The sequence below is a fragment of the Muscardinus avellanarius genome (assembly GCF_963383645.1).
Source record: "Muscardinus avellanarius genome assembly, chromosome: 2".
Lineage (NCBI taxonomy): Eukaryota > Metazoa > Chordata > Mammalia > Rodentia > Gliridae > Muscardinus > Muscardinus avellanarius.
The window spans coordinates 30186267-30202430 of NC_137787.1; the positions used below are offsets into that span (position 1 = coordinate 30186267).

The 16164-nt window shown below is 39.0% G+C and overlaps 1 protein-coding gene across 1 annotated transcript; it reads left to right on the forward strand.

Moving 5' to 3' along the window:
• Positions 1 to 750: 750 nt before the first annotated feature.
• On the forward strand, positions 751 to 15288 carry IDH1 (isocitrate dehydrogenase (NADP(+)) 1; the record flags this gene model as incomplete). The annotated part of the gene is made up of 8 exons (XM_080689290.1): positions 751 to 872; positions 3498 to 3789; positions 6359 to 6464; positions 8012 to 8189; positions 9126 to 9277; positions 12092 to 12232; positions 13728 to 13890; positions 15198 to 15288. The coding sequence occupies 8 exons, from the start codon at positions 751 to 753 to the stop codon at positions 15286 to 15288; spliced, it is 1245 nt and encodes a 414-aa protein (XP_080545416.1).
• Positions 15289 to 16164: the final 876 nt, after the last annotated feature.

Genomic DNA, 16164 nt, shown 5'->3' on the forward strand with positions numbered 1-16164 from the left:
AGAGGATCTGTGTAGACGTTTGGTTTGCCAAGGAATAAGACATGCCTGGGTCCTGGGCATGGCCCTTCTGTATCCATATTTCTTTAACTGAGAAGTCACTTTTGTATTTATTTCCACATCTCCAGTGTTTGTGTTGTCTCTAGGAGAGCAGTCCCACCAGGAAGTCTTCATCTTTCACTTTCAGAGTTACTCTGGATATGGGTCACGAAGCTAGTTCAGTCTGCTCATGGATAGTTATTTTAACTAGAACCAAAACAGTCTCTTAAGAGAAATAACTAGCACTTGCCAATCTGGTCCTCTTGCAGACCCAATAAAGTGGAGTTACCCATACTGTTCAAATAACATGATATTGTAGAAATCTCATTTCATAAGACAAACTAATTGTGGAGAATCATGATTGCATTCTTAAGGGTACGTTACAGGCTCAGGCTTCCCCACACTTAGTGAGGTGTCCTTGACAAAGCTAGTTTTCTCTTAAGGTAAAACGGTGAAATAATTTCTATTTTATATGATTGTCTTATAGAGCTGAATCAGAAACCATATGTGAAGCATGTAATACAATGCTTTATTTAGAGAAAATGCTCAGATCTAATGGTCAATGTAATTGCTGTCATTAGCTTTTTATGCACTGCTATTATGAATTGTTTTTTAGTAATCACCAGATTACTTATATATTTTTTTACTTTATAATAAAATAAATGACTAAGCACAAATTTATTTGCTTTTCTTTTTAGGTTTATAGAAGTAAAAATGTCAAAAAAAATCCATGGCGGTTCTGTGGTAGAGATGCAAGGAGATGAAATGACACGAATCATTTGGGAATTGATTAAAGAAAAACTCATTCTTCCCTATGTGGAACTGGATCTGCATAGGTAAATGAAGTATCCCTCCATGTAGCTAGCAACTCAAACAACATAATATAAGTTACTGCAGGTGCCGTTGGCTGTTTTAAATAGATGTAGAACTGAGAGTGATAGGGTATGCCTGTAACTCAGTACTTGTGAGACTGAGACATGATGATCACAGGTTCCCAGCCTGCTTCAGCAACCTAACGAGACTCTCAGCAACCTAGTGAGACTGTTTCAAAATAAAAAAAATAATAAAGTTGGGGTTGTAGCTCAGAGGCAAAATTCCCCTGGATTCAATCCCCAGCAAATAGAGTGTTTTGTGAGTAAAACCTAAATAATCCAGATGAATCCTCTATTTAATTTTAACATACTACTAGAAAAACTGGACTTATTATTTAGAAGTCAGGACTTAGTGATTTTAGTCAAGGAACTAAGTGATTTTTCAAGTCTTTCTCACCCTGTTTCCAGTGATGGTTTTATTGGTAATAAATCCATGGCCAAGAGTAGCACACTGTAGTTGTGGAAGAGAAGAAAAATAGATGATGTTAGAAATAGTAAACTAAATGTAATGAACACACTTCTGTCCTTTGGAGCTCAATTTTCTATCACTCTTACTTAGTCAGTGGATATTTTTCTTTCCATTTCTGGCCTTTTGCCCTTTTCATCCAATCACTGCACAGAAAGAGCCCTGGTAGTTACTCAGACACTAACCGTCCAGCTGCAGTAAGTCATCTGGATCCCTTTGTCCTAAGTTTACAGTATTTGGGGGAAGATGTGGAAGTTTCTATGTAATTCTCTCATTTTTCCCTGGTGTTTTTCACAAGCTTGCTCATGCTCTTCCTACCTTTGAACTAGGTAGAGACAGCATTTTTAAAAGGGTGAAGTGGCATCAGGCTGGCATGGTGTAAGTCAAATAACACATTCAGACAAATTATTGACAACTGTAAGTGTGTGTGCCTCCACTCGGGATTATTCAAAATGTGTTCTGAGGGCCCGCTACTTGCTTGAATGTAGGCATTTAGTTCACGTGGTGTCACCCTTATTAATGGCTCTAAACCCAAGCCACTGATGTCTAGACTGCAACCACAGTGAGGTATAAAAACTTTCATTCAGAGTCCACCAAAAACAGATAGGTAAAGAATTATAAAAACAGATGCTTAGTGAATTAAAAAAGCACTTCACAACCCCTCTCTCTTTTCAGAACTTTGCATGATAATAGGTGAACTTGCAGAGTTCTGCAGGGAGGGTCCCATATAATGGGGGCCCAGCCTCTTGAGCCCAGAATCAGAAGGCTTTTTAAAAGGGGACTCTTTATGCCTGTGAAGAAAAGAGTCAGTGGCTACAGACTAAGGAGTTTTCGAGGGCTCAAGTGAGTTTTAAGTTGTTCAGATTGCTATTATTACTGACTGATTCTTTTTGAAAGGAGTAGAATAGTTTGTTTTGTTTTATGGAAGCTCAACAGTGGTCCAGGCCATTTATTCCTTCTCTTTTTTTCTTAGAAATGTCAAGAGAAGCAGAAAATTCACTAATTGGCTGGTAGATTCTTCTGCTGAGAAATGGTTCCTCAGAACATGAAAACTGCTGACCACACTTCTTGTGGAGTTAGGGTTAGACATTAGTTATTCATTATTTAATGTCATTATTTAGCAGACAAGAGGATAAAAGAGTATTTGGCTTGTTACATTTACAAGAATTATCTAAAGGCAAAGCTATTAGAATTTTTTCATTTGGAAAGCCGTCAAGATTGCTATCTCTTTGTTTTTATCAGCAGTTTCAATCGCTAAGGAAAAGAAGATACAAGAAGCGATAAATCTAGAGGCTTACTGGTTTAGCAATGCTTGAAATCCAAAAATAACTTTTTCCCTTAAATTCTTGCAGAACAAAATAAGCTATCACCTTATTTTGTTTTTACTTCTTTCCAAAAACTATTACATACTTTAAGTAGAGCTTTGCAATTGGGTTTTTATACTCCACGGATAGCCAGCCCTCATTCAACTCTGAATGATCTACAGTATGGACGTGGGCAGTGTTAAGCCAGAACTCTCTAGTGTATACAAAAGCCTTGAGGGGTTCCATTACTTAACCAGTAAACCTCAGGTTTGCTTCCAGAACACGAGACTTGCCTAGGAAATAGGGGAAGGTTCACCTTATGACTAACAGACATTAATGAGGGAGTCACTAGCCTTTTTGACATTGACAGTCATATCTTTACTGTCACGATGCAAAATTAGATAGACAGATACAGATATATATTCCTTAAGCCTTCTATCCCTTTATTTTTAAAGCACAATATTTACTAAGAGAAAAATAAGGTAGTACTTATGTTTAATTTGTACGGTAATTATTTGGAAGAAAACCAGGCCAAAGGGTTGCTCAATATTAACTGCCTTAATATGGCGAAAAACAGGAGGCGATTTGTCAGAGTCCATTGGTTTTCAGTTTCCTAATAGCCCAGCTCAGCCTTCCAGCTATAATTAGTTCCTTTTTAAATTGGCAGCCATCTTCTGTGATTAGGGAATGTGAATGCTAAAACTTGACAGATTTAGATGTCTTTGGAGCCTTAACTTTTTGCATGGCAAATACTGCCTGCCATCCCTTAACCTATCAGTTTGCCTAAAAGTTATGCTTATGTCCCCCCCCCCTTCCAAGCTATGACTTAGGCATAGAGAATCGTGATGCCACCAATGACCAGGTCACCAAGGATGCAGCAGAAGCTATAAAGAAGTACAACGTTGGTGTCAAATGTGCTACCATCACCCCTGATGAGAAGAGGGTGGAGGAGTTCAAGTTAAAACAAATGTGGAAATCGCCAAATGGCACCATCCGAAACATCCTGGGTGGCACTGTCTTTAGGGAAGCTATTATCTGCAAAAATATCCCCCGGCTTGTGACTGGGTGGGTAAAACCCATCATCATAGGCCGTCATGCCTATGGGGACCAAGTAAGTCATTTTGGCAAAATTTGATTTTCCATATTTTTTTAAACATGGCCTAATAGTTCTGATTTATGTATTTGTGTATTCTTATCTTCTGATGGCTATGCCCATTAAGCAAGGTATGAAAAGCAGGTACATAGGACTATATAATTTATACATATTCGTATTTTGGTAAATATAGGTAAACCTACAGTAGGTACCAATCTCAACACTATGATTTCTTCCAAACATGTTTTTCTCTTTCTTTATCCTTTTCTTAGGTTATTCCATATCATGCTGCTATTTTTGTGTGGGTAATTTCATATGATCCAACCAGATCAGTGGTTTTCAAGACTGGCTGCACAATAAGGTTTCCGTATGAGTTGATTATGTTTTGCTTTACTTTTTTGAAGGGGGAGGAGGGGTCTGGGGATTGAGCCCAGGGGCATTCAACCTCCGAGCTACACCAATTTTTTTTTTTATTGCCTTATTTTTTATTTCGAAACAGGGTCTTACTAAGTTGCAGAGGACCTCACTAAGTAGCTGAGGCTGTCCTTGAACCACGATCCTCCAGTCTCAGCCTCCCAAATACTGGGATTACAAGCATGTGCCACCACGCCTGGCTTTGCTTTACTTTTTTTTGCCTGCTTTTTTGTTTTAATTTCAGTATCTGAGTCCTGTCCTACACCAGTTGAAATCTGAATTCTGTGAGTTTTAGGCTTTTTAAAATTTCTCAAGTCATTCTGATAGATACATAGACCAGGTTAAGAATCACCAAATATTATATCGGAAGTGATTGTTTTACACATAAAAAGAAAAAATGGATCAGTAGTTGAAGCAATCTTATTAGAGCATTCCTTCCTGCTTGAAAAACAAACATAGTTTCTGTGCACTTCTATGTGAACAGGCACATTGCCAAGGTAAGCAGAAAAACTGCCAACTAAACAGTCCAAATTCTATGTTAAAACAGGTTGCAGATTTTCACAGAAGTAGCTTATGTTTTAAAAGAACATTAAAAGCCGGGTGTGGTGGCGCACGCTTGTAATCCCCACACTTGGGAGCCGAAGACAGGAGGATCATGCAGGTTCATAGTCAGCCTCGCTGGCTTAAGAGACCCTGTTTCCAAATAAATAAAAAATATAAAATAGGTCTGGGAGTGTAGCCTGGAGGTAGAAGGGCTTCCAGGAACCCCAGTACCACCAAAAAAAAAAAAAAAAAAAAAAACCATTAAAAACAGGAACCCCTAGTGCTGAAATCCAGAGACTTCTCTGTAATTATCCCTGAAAACAGCATGCCAGGGGAGATGTCTCTGTTCCTGGGGACAGAGTCACCAACTCCGTCCTTGAGGGTCTGGTTAACTTTATTTCACCCTGTGGGACCACCACCCTAAGTTCTTACCAGTTTACTCTGGTAGGGTGTGTGTGTGTGTGTGTGTGTGTGTGTGTGTGTGTGTGTGTGTGTTTATAACCATTCTATTTTTTTAAGCCAAGATTGAAATTTCCAAATGTCAGGTTGATTCATTGTTTAAATGTGTATTAACCCAGATGAAACATTTATGGTGCTTTGAATCTTTCTTTTGAGAAATAGGAACACACCACCACCCATTAGTGAAGGAATTTATATGTCAGAGTGTTCTGTGTAGAGTAGATATTTAATCTTTTGTTTTTATCTGACTGCTCTTTTACCCACAGTATTACTGTAAAGCAGTAGGCATGGCTGGCACCCCTGTACTTAACTCCAAGCCACTGAGTTAATCCGCAGCATTGAAGAAGGTCCAGTGCAGCATGGGTGCCTAGTGTGTAGCAGGTGCAATTCTCCATTAGAGTAGCTCAGCTAGCTGTCTTTGAGCAGCTTTTCCCTTGGGTTCATTAGTTTGTCATAGCTGCTTCCAGAGTGGAGGTTTCATACAGACAAGTCCTGAGCCTGGTGTTACTAACAGTGATAACTGTGGACAGACTGAGCTGTGAAAACCTAAGGCCCGGGTCCCAAGCCTTTGGACCCTGGATGCAGTATTTCCTTACATCACATTACAACTTCCTTCCTTGTAAGACTGATGTAAGAATCCAATGAGATCAGCACTTAAAGCATCTGATACATAGTAAGGACAGAGCATCAGCTCTCAGCATCCCTTCAGCACCACAGTAGCATTATCATCTCCTTCTGTGACACTCCCCCCAGGACTTCTCTAATCTCTAGGCCACGTTCATCCCTCTTAGCACCCTAAAGCCTTGGGATGTCTCTGCCCCCCCTTTGACTTTCAAAAGCTCCTCTGGTCACTTCTCACTTAGTTTTGTCTTTATTAGGTTGTAAGTTTCCTAAAGTAAAGAGCCTTATATTATTCCGTGCACTTTCTGTATCAGTAATCAAAAGTTGCCCTATATGTTGTAGGCCTCTAATAAATATTTACTGATTTTTAATGTGCGTTGCCACTAACAAGAGGAACTCTGGACCATCCTCTGTATTCCCATCTCTTAAAAGACAGTTAAGCTACACTGCCCTATGTGTCCAGATGTCCTCTAGTTCTACATATTAGCTTTCCTTCTAGTTCCTGTTTGGGTACTTATCTTTCCTCAATGCCTTTTTCCTCCTTACACAGTATAGAGCAACTGATTTTGTCGTTCCTGGGCCTGGAAAAGTAGAAATAAGCTACACTCCAAGTGATGGATCTCAAAAGGTGACGTACTTGGTCCATAACTTCGAAGGTATGTATGTGCCCCTCAGAAGCTACTTTTTTTTTTTTTTTTTTACAAATAATTTAGACAACATTATTAATTAAAATGTATTTTCTGTTCACAAATGGTTTGGGTATTTCAGTATCTTCAGATTCCTAAAGACTATGTGTTTTTCTTAATTTCACTTGCCCTTCCAAAATAAATTAGAATGTCCTAATGCAGAACCAAATTTTCATTTTTTTTATTAGTTACGTGGCTGTCAAAAAAAAAAAAAAAAAGCTGGGCAAGGTGGCACAGGCTTGTAATCCCACTATTTAGGAAGCTGAGACAGGAGGATCGCAGTTAACAGACAGCTTCAGCTACTTAGTGCGGCCCTTTGCAACTCGATGAGACCCTGTTTCAAAATAAAGAATAAAAAATAGGGTGGGAGTGTAGCTCAGAGGTAGAATGCCTCTGTGTTCCATCTCCAGTACTGCAAAAAGCAACTTCAGTCTACATTTCTGCAGAACCCAAAATCTAACATTAAAATGTAATTGGCTTCCACATCTTCCTACAACATTGGTAAAGGCACAAAGAAGTTATAACTCTATTAGAAATACATCTAGGAAAAGGTAGGGAGAAAATTATACATTTGTCTTAAAACATGAAGGGAAAGTTAGCAGAAATCTTCTGTAGGCATATTGTATAAATTAAACATTAATAGCTTCAAATCACCTGTCATGCAATTTTACCCTTTGCTCTAGTAATATTCTTCTTGCCCTTTTTGGAGTTTTTCCTGTGTAAGTGAAACATTTACTTTTTCGTTTTCTATGCCAGCTGCTTCAAAGAACCATTAGAGTAAATCCCACCTGTAGTTAGTTGTCCAAAGCACTCATACAAACAAAAAAATTCAGTAGCTACCTGACTTTGTTCTTCCTCACCTCTTTTATGTAATGCCATTTTAACCGAATCCAGTTCTGCAGGTTTCAGCAGTTCTCACTTTCTGAGCCCTGGGAGTTGGCATAGGTTCAAGTTCCGACTTTTAGTAATAACAGAGTTCAACTAATAAAAGTTGTGAAACACCACTAATTACATGTAACATAATCATTTCCACCAATTACAGTAGGCATGTTCAGTGTGTTCCAAGAAAACACAAACATTTTCGTTTAGTATCTGAAATGCTAATCATTCTTGATGACTGAGAAGTAAATGCATTCCTAAGTTTAAAATACATGTTGGAAAGTGTTCAAGTAAAAAGACAGATTTAAAGTTATTTGCTCATTCTTGAGTGTATTTCTGTTTTACAGTAATATTTGATATTTCAGTACCTTTAGGATCCTAAAGACCTAGTTTTTCTTAGCTTCGGTTGCCCTTTGGAAAAAAGAATATCCTTATTTAAAACTGATTTTCACACCAATTTGTGCTTGGGGAGCTCATGGATTATTCAAGTTGGAAGCCTGCCTGGGACCTCTGACGTCTGGGCTCAGATGTGGGAGTTGGGAACTGGCCTTTTGCTTATGAGCCATGACTTTCACGTCGTTACAACTATACCACATTGACCTTTTTCCTTTTTTCTCTCGTCGGCTTCCCTTCCACAGAGTGTGGTGGTGTAGCCATGGGGATGTTCAACCAAGATAAGTCAATTGAAGATTTTGCACACAGTTCCTTTCAAATGGCTCTTTCTAAGGGTTGGCCTTTGTATCTGAGCACCAAAAACACTATTCTGAAGAAATATGATGGACGCTTTAAAGACATCTTTCAGGAGATATATGACAAGTAAGTATGGCTCTTTATTCCTTTTTTCTTCTTTTAAGTAAGCTGCCAGTTATGGTACAGAATCTGCATCCCCTTATCCCTTTGATTCTGGAACAAATCAAGTGAAAATCATTGCTGATCCTTAAGTTAAGTAAGAGCAAAACAGATTTAGCAGGATTGAAACAAAACCATTCTGAGTTACTTTTAGAGAATAGGTGTATTCTTAAGTAAGAACCAGGACTGTTTAATGTTTGACTACAAGTGCCCTGTTAGTGACAGAACTTTCTAATTTGTCAAGTGCATTTCTGAGTCAGGCCCATTTCCTTCTTTCTAAAAACCATGCTACGATTGAATAGTCTACACAGTCATTTGAACTTAAGTCTAAGTTTATGACAACTCTGGGGCCAGCAACACATGATGTGGACATGTTTTAACTCTTTGGATGGTACAGCTTTCTGTTAGGTGCAAGTGTGCAGATCAGGGCTCCAATTTTGATGAAAAATATTTTCCTGAGGCATTTGAATTCTTCCTACTACTCATATGGACCAAGTCTAGAAACTGTCCTGTAGAATTCTGGGTTCCTGGATGAGCTCCTGCAATAGAATTGTCTCTCTTTCCCCCATTTATGACATTCTTAATATAACCTGAATCCCAAGAATCTGATCAGTACTATATTGAAAACTGGAAAGTAAATTAGTAGTAGTTGGAAGACTCTCCTGTCTCGCTGAATTCTTACACCTTCTCTGCAATGAAATCACTTACACATGGCAAAATGGGCGTTTCACAGCCAGAGAATGATTGGGAAGGGATTTAGCTGCATCTGTCAGATTCCCACATTTGTGCTACATCTACTAAAAATGCTACTCCCTGCACCCACCCCCTTCTGACCCTTTGGGAGATGGAGATGACATTCCTAACAAAACCAGTTTCCTTTTTTATTGTTCTCATCTTTTTTAGGCAGTACAAATCCAAGTTTGAAGCCCAGAAGATCTGGTATGAGCATAGGCTCATCGATGACATGGTGGCCCAAGCTATGAAGTCAGAGGGAGGCTTCATTTGGGCCTGTAAGAACTATGATGGCGACGTGCAGTCGGATTCCGTGGCCCAGGGTGAGGACCCAGAGGACCATGTGGAGGGGGAGCCTGCCTGATAGCCATGGGGTTATTCCATGGGAGGTCTTCAGTGTAGAAAGGATTTTGTAACTTTTAATTGTAAAATCATGAAATGTCAGTACTGTAAGGCATCCAGGCCCATCATTTTATCTGACAGATAAGGAAATAAATTCAGACTGAGGAAGGCTTTGTTCAGGATTACGCAGGAAGTAACTGGCTCCAGCCTAAGATATTAGTGCATCTCAACCTTTTTTTTTTTTTTCCCCTACTTGAGGCTTTAAAGCCTCCAACAGGTAGCCAGCTGTCTGATAAGAAAAGCACTGGGCTTGGTGGCACACACTTGTAATTCCAGTACTTTAGAGGCTGAGACAAAAGGATCATGGTTCACAGCCAGCCTCACTACTTAGGCCCTCCACAACTTAGTAAGACCCTGTTTCAAAAATAAAGAATAAAAAAATAGGGCTGGGGGTGTAGCTCAGAGATAGACCGCTCCTGGGTTTAATCCCAAGTACTGCAAAAACAAACAAATGAAAAAACTCCCTTTCCTACCCTTATTTTCCCTCTGGTCCCCACGCATGAAGGAAATAGTGAAGGGAGAGGCTTGGATTGTTGAAGGGAGGTATTTCAAAGAGTTCATTCATACAGTGATAGGTCCTAATCGTGTCTCTTCTGCCAGCCTTGAAGGCTGTTTTCTGGTACTATTTTGAAAAGTTCACTTAGCTTTTTATAATCACATATAATCATAGGACTGATTATTACATATCTGTACATATAAGTAACATAATTTTGTCAATTTTATTTTCTCATACCTTCTCAAAGAATTGTGCAAACAAGTTCAGGGCTGTTCACAAAAATTCCAGGAATCAGGACTTCATACCAGGGAAAGAGGCCAAATCCACAGAAATTCTCCCTTCCCTATTTTCCTCAGGACCAAGTTTCTATTCGTCAGTTATTTATGATAATTATATATAGGAACATGAATCTCCCCAGATGAATGTTTGTGCAAGATTTAATTATGTTTACTTTTTCCCAGGAAGTAATACTATTTTCTTATGAAAGTTAAACATCTCTAATCAGTTTGAAAATCACTATACCAACCCAATGAAAAATAACTCTAATATCACATAAATGAGTTACACAACTCTCTTTGCCCTCCTTCTGTCCTTCTAAATTATCATGGTCACTTGTACTGAATACTCAGAAAGGAGTACTGCTTTGTAATGACTCCAAAGACAGTAAGAATTACTCTTTGTAACCAGAGTTCTGGGAAAGGGACCCAATGGCATTTGGTTATTTTTAAGTGTTTTCCTGGCAAACAGAAAAGAGTACCTAAAGAAGTATTTCACAATTAAATATCAAATTATAGAAGTTCAAAGGACTTGGATGTAAGAGGTCTGAATGCAAAGGGCCTTGATAAGAGATCTGAGCTGGGTATGGTGGAGCACACCTGTAATCCTAGTACTTGGGAGGCTAGGACAGGAGGGTAACAGGTTAAAAGCCAGCTTCAGCAACTTAGTGAGACCCTGTTTCAAAATAAAAAGTGAAATAGGGCTGAGCTTGTAGCTTGAAGGTAGAATATCCAGAAGCAATCCAAGCCTACTACAGCGAAAGACACACACATACATACACACACACACACACACACACACACACACACACACACATACACACACACACACACAGATCAAAGACCCCATGTATTATCCAGAACCTATAGATCACACGATCTCAGGCAGCAAAGCTGATAGAAAGCATCAGAGCTATCCTGTTTTGAAGCATCAACTGCATAGGACTCAAACCATGTCATTTATATCCTCAGTTTTAGAAGTGGCACAATTTAGTCCTTCTAATATTAATAGATGGACAAACACCATGGTATGGTCCTCAGCTTCTCCAGTCAGTTAATGTTTGAGTATTTACAAAGCTTCAGAGGACCCAGTAACATGGAAGAAGCCAGTCATCTCACATAGAAATTTCTTAACTGTATAGACCCCTCCCCCCAAAAAAAAGATAGCAGCCTTTTTATTGTAAGTTTACATCATTAACTTCACAGGAGCACGTGGGAAGTAGCAAAAATGGAGAAAAGAGTCCTTTATTTCAAGTAAAATAAAGAGTAAAAAAAAAAAAAAAATTAGTTGCCTGGACTTAACAGTTGAAATATGGTTCTCTGAATAGGAAACCACAGAAGATAATTGTGTTCTGAGGTTATTAAAAAGAATATGAAGGAACACGTGGGATGTTCTTGGATCTGATTGATTTTGTTTTTACCTGCCTTTTCTTCTCCAGCCCCACAGCTCCATGAGTAGCTTGAGGGAAGAAAACAGTTCTTTCTAATCTTGATTTCTAGAACAAGCAGAGCATCTGCTCATAAGAATAACAATAGTATACTGAACCCTTACTCTGTCACAGGTATTATTCTAAGGAATATAAATATATTTTTCCTATATATCCATGAATATACCTATATTCATCTAATTCCACAACTCCATGACATAGGTATTTTTATTCCCATTTTACAGGCAGAAAGTCTGAGTCACTTTAGCTATGACACCAAGGAACTAGGGTGAAATGCAGATGTTGAGACCCTAAGCCCCCCTACATACCACAGAGCAGGTACCCCTGAAATAAAGAAGCCTTTCTAGACCCCTCAACCCAAGGTCAAGGAATTACTGATGATGCAGAGAAATTACCGATGATTCCAAGTGCTTATGTTTACATTTTTCATGAAGGCCTGACAAGAGGGGGTCATTTGTCCTTAGCTCTGAGAGACCAGTGCAGTTGGACCCAATATTCCTGTTCTGCCACCTACAGGTTATGGCTCTCTTGGCATGATGACCAGCGTGCTGATTTGTCCGGATGGCAAGACAGTAGAAGCAGAGGCTGCCCATGGGACTGTAACTCGTCACTACCGCATGCACCAGAAAGGACAGGAGACATCCACCAATCCTATTGGTAAGACGGTGTCTGGGTCTGCATTGGTTTCTGACGGGAGAGATCACTGGAGGAACTCAGATATGTTCCTTTGGCTGCTCAGTGTTTTGTGTGCAGAATCATCACCAAGTGGATAGTCACTCCACTAATGGGAGCTACTTTAATTAATACATTAGCTCAGTATGTGCTTTCTGTGTTGTGGAAGAGTGTATAGTACAGGGATGACTGTTATTAACGAGCATTTTCTTTACCCCTGATGCCATGGAATGCCATTCCAGATTGTAAATCTAAAAGTAACATGGATAGATCCATTCAACAATGTATTAAGAACCGCAGTTTAAAAAGACATTATAGCTAGGTGTGGTGGTGCACGCTTGTAATTCCCGCACTTGGGAGGCTGAGACGGAGGATCGCGCAGGTTTGAAGCCAGCTTCAGCTAGTTAGTGAGGCTTTCAGCAACTTAGTGAGACCCTGTTTCCAAATAAAATATGAAAAAGGTCTGGGAGTATAGCCCAGGGTAGAAAGCCTCTGGGTTCCACCGCCAGTACCACCAAAAAAAAAAAAAAAAAAAAAAAAAAAAAAAAAATTATAGCTAGGTGTGGTGGTACATGTCTAAAATCATAGCACTAGGAAGGCTGAGACAGGAGGGTTGCAGGTTCATGGCCAGCCTCAGCAACTTAGCAAGGTTCTCATCAACTCAGACCCTGTTTCAACATAAAGAATTAAATAGGGCTGGGGTAGAGCTCAGAGGTAGAATGTTTCTGGGTTCCATCTCCAGTACCACAAAAATAATAAATAGATAAATAAACAAAAAAAAAAGACATTATGGCCAGATGTGGTAGTATGTGTCTATAGTAGCACTAGGAAGGCTGAAACAGGAGGATCACAGGTTTGAAGCCAGCTTCAGCAACTTAGGCGCTCAAAACAACTTAGTGAGACCCAGTTTCCAAATAAAAAATAAAATAGGGCTTGGGGTTTAGTTAAGAGGTAGAATGTCCCTGCGTTCAATCCTCAGCACCACACATGCGTAAAAAATGACATTACAGCCTGAAAAGAGGACATAAGATAGAAACGATGGTAATCGTTTCTAGCACTAGTACCACACCATAAAAAAAATGTGTCTTTTATAAGCCAGGCATGGTATTGCACACTTGTAATTTCTGTACTTGGGAGGCTGAGACAGGAGGATCGCAGGTTTGTGGCCAGCTTCAGCAATGTGAGGTTCTCACAACCTAGTGAGACCCTGTTTTTAAATAACCAATAAAATAGAACCGGGGGCATAGCTCAGAGATTGCTCTTGGGTTCAATCCCAGGAACCACAAACCAAAAAAAAAAGTGTGTGTTTTTAAAAGTTTCTCTTTGGTAAGATATCTCCAGCTTTCCTAAAATTTCTAGCTCATGTGAATAGCATCTAAGGAAGCCCAAAACCTAAATTTTAAAAAAGTTCCGTTTCATAAACTACTTGATAATTCCTAAAACTAGGATGATTGAAATGTGTTTTGTTTCTCTTTCTTAGCCTCCATTTTTGCCTGGAGCAGAGGGTTAGCCCACAGAGCAAAGCTGGATAACAATAAGGAGCTCAGCTTCTTTGCAAAGGCTTTGGAAGAAGTCTGCATCGAGACCATTGAGGCTGGCTTCATGACCAAGGATTTGGCCGCTTGCATTAAAGGTTTACCCAAGTAAGTATAAGATGCCCTAACCTACAGTTTATCCTCACTGAGATCAAAATACTAGTACTTTTTAGAATCAGATAAATTATTCATCCTCTTTGGGGGTCAGCAGTATCTTTTTTTTTTTTTCTTTTGTTGTACTGGGAGTTGAACCCAGTGGTGCTCTACCACTGAGCTGCATCGCCAGCCTTTTTTTTTTTTTTATTTTGGGACAGTATCTCGATAAACTGTCTGTAATAACCTCAAACTTGGAATCCTAATGCCTTACCCTTCCAGATACCTGGGATTACAGGCATATGCCACCATGCCCAGCTACATTTTTAGTCTTTATGTATTTTAAGAACAAAATGAGACTAGTTTATCACATTTCTTTATTTTCCTTAGTTCATAAGTGAGAAAAGTAAGCAGCATAAGTATAAGATATCCAATTGGTTAGAGTTCCTTCCTTAAGTATCTGTAACCATCAGTCCAGTATTCAAGGACATACATGTCACTCAGGGTTTTTTCTGAGGACACAGGAAACAGAAAGCTAGCTGGACCAGCTGCTAATCAGCCCCTCCCTCAAAGGCAGAGTTGGTTACTATGACGCATCTCAAGAAATTCTAAAATCTAATACTAAGACCGTGTCCCAGTGGTGCATTCGTGAACATCTCAGTCAATGCCCGCATACTCCATTAAGGCGGTTATACTTAACTGCTGCATGTTCTTACTTGAATTCTCAGCAAGAATACAATGTTTGAAACATTCTTATCAGTACAGTATTTTTGTGGCCTCTTTGAATAGCCATTTACCAGTCGGATTTTGTCCACCAGTTCATTGTCTTTTGTTTTTCTTAACTAAGATACTGATAAAAATTAGACATTAAAGCTTTTTTTTTTAAGGGTATGTAACAGTATGTGGGAATGTATAAAAGTATGGATGTACCCTCAAAAGGTTTTATTATTTCTCAGAATGAGAAAGCAGAAGTGCAGTGAATTTGATCACATTGGCATTAGTTTGAACTGAAGCTCTATGGTGGTTTCAACCTCAAATCTTTATGGCAAAAATCTACTGTAAATGTGTGTACATGAGCTTACACTACCCAGAGCCTGAGTCCCAGCCCTGGGTCCTGTGTCCTGAGTCCTGAACCTGGGTCAGCCCTCGTAAACTTTGAGCATACTCATTGTCTATAGACTTTTAGCTTGATAACATTAACTGGTTTTCTTCTTGAAATAAATAGAGTACTACTTTAAGTAGCATTTCTAGGATTGTTTCCTCTACCTCCTACCATTTAAATAACAAACTAAATTTCTTTTTTTTTTTTCCTCCCCTATTAGTGTGCAACGTTCTGACTACTTGAATACATTTGAGTTCATGGATAAACTTGGAGAAAACTTGAAGATAAAACTGGGCCAGGCCAAACTTTAATTTCATGCCTGGGCTTAGGAGGATAAGCATTTTTGGTAACTAGGTCCACAGGTTTACATTTCCTTTTATAACACTCAAGGATAAAACACAGAATCAATTTTGTAATTTGCTTAGAAGCCAGAGTTGATCTTTTCTATAAGTTTACAATCATTTTCTTATGCATACAGTTATCACCTTCATGAATGTGGCAGGGAACTTTTTTTTAAAAAATTGTGTTATATTTCTAGTAACCATCTAGGAATTACTTTAATATTCATTTATATTTACTGTCACATTTTCTCATGTTCCGATATAAATGACCAAAATCAAGAGTGCTCAAAAAAGGGAAAACAGTAACAATAGCCACTTTATTGTTTCCTAAAATATATGTAAAGTAGAAATTCACTCCCTAACCCTGTTGCCCACAACTGTGGGCAGTGGGAGTTTCCAGGGTTGCAGGTGTTCCAGTGTGTGAGGTGTTCCAGTGCAGAGCTGTACATTGAACTTGCACATGATTGGAACAAAGAGTATGAGTGGAACTAGAGTGACTTGAAGACACTGCAGACATGTTTATAAAGAGCGTATTGAACATGTCCAATATGCTAAATACTTTAGAGGCCACTGGAGAGTTGAGAATTCCGAATAAAAGCTGCCTGGAGGTTTATCCTCTGTGTTGGCCTCTTCCTCCTCCTGGCCTGGCCTGAGCATTATGCTGCCCTAAATAGCATATTTCATCCACATGGAATAATGGAAGCTGCACTGTTTTTGGACTTCTATTGGCCTGTTTCATTTCTTTTTATATAAATGTGATTTCCCAGAGGTTAATATTGAACACTATCCTTGTCCTGTGCTTCATCTGAACTGTTCATTTTAATTAAAATTAAGTGCTAATGCCTC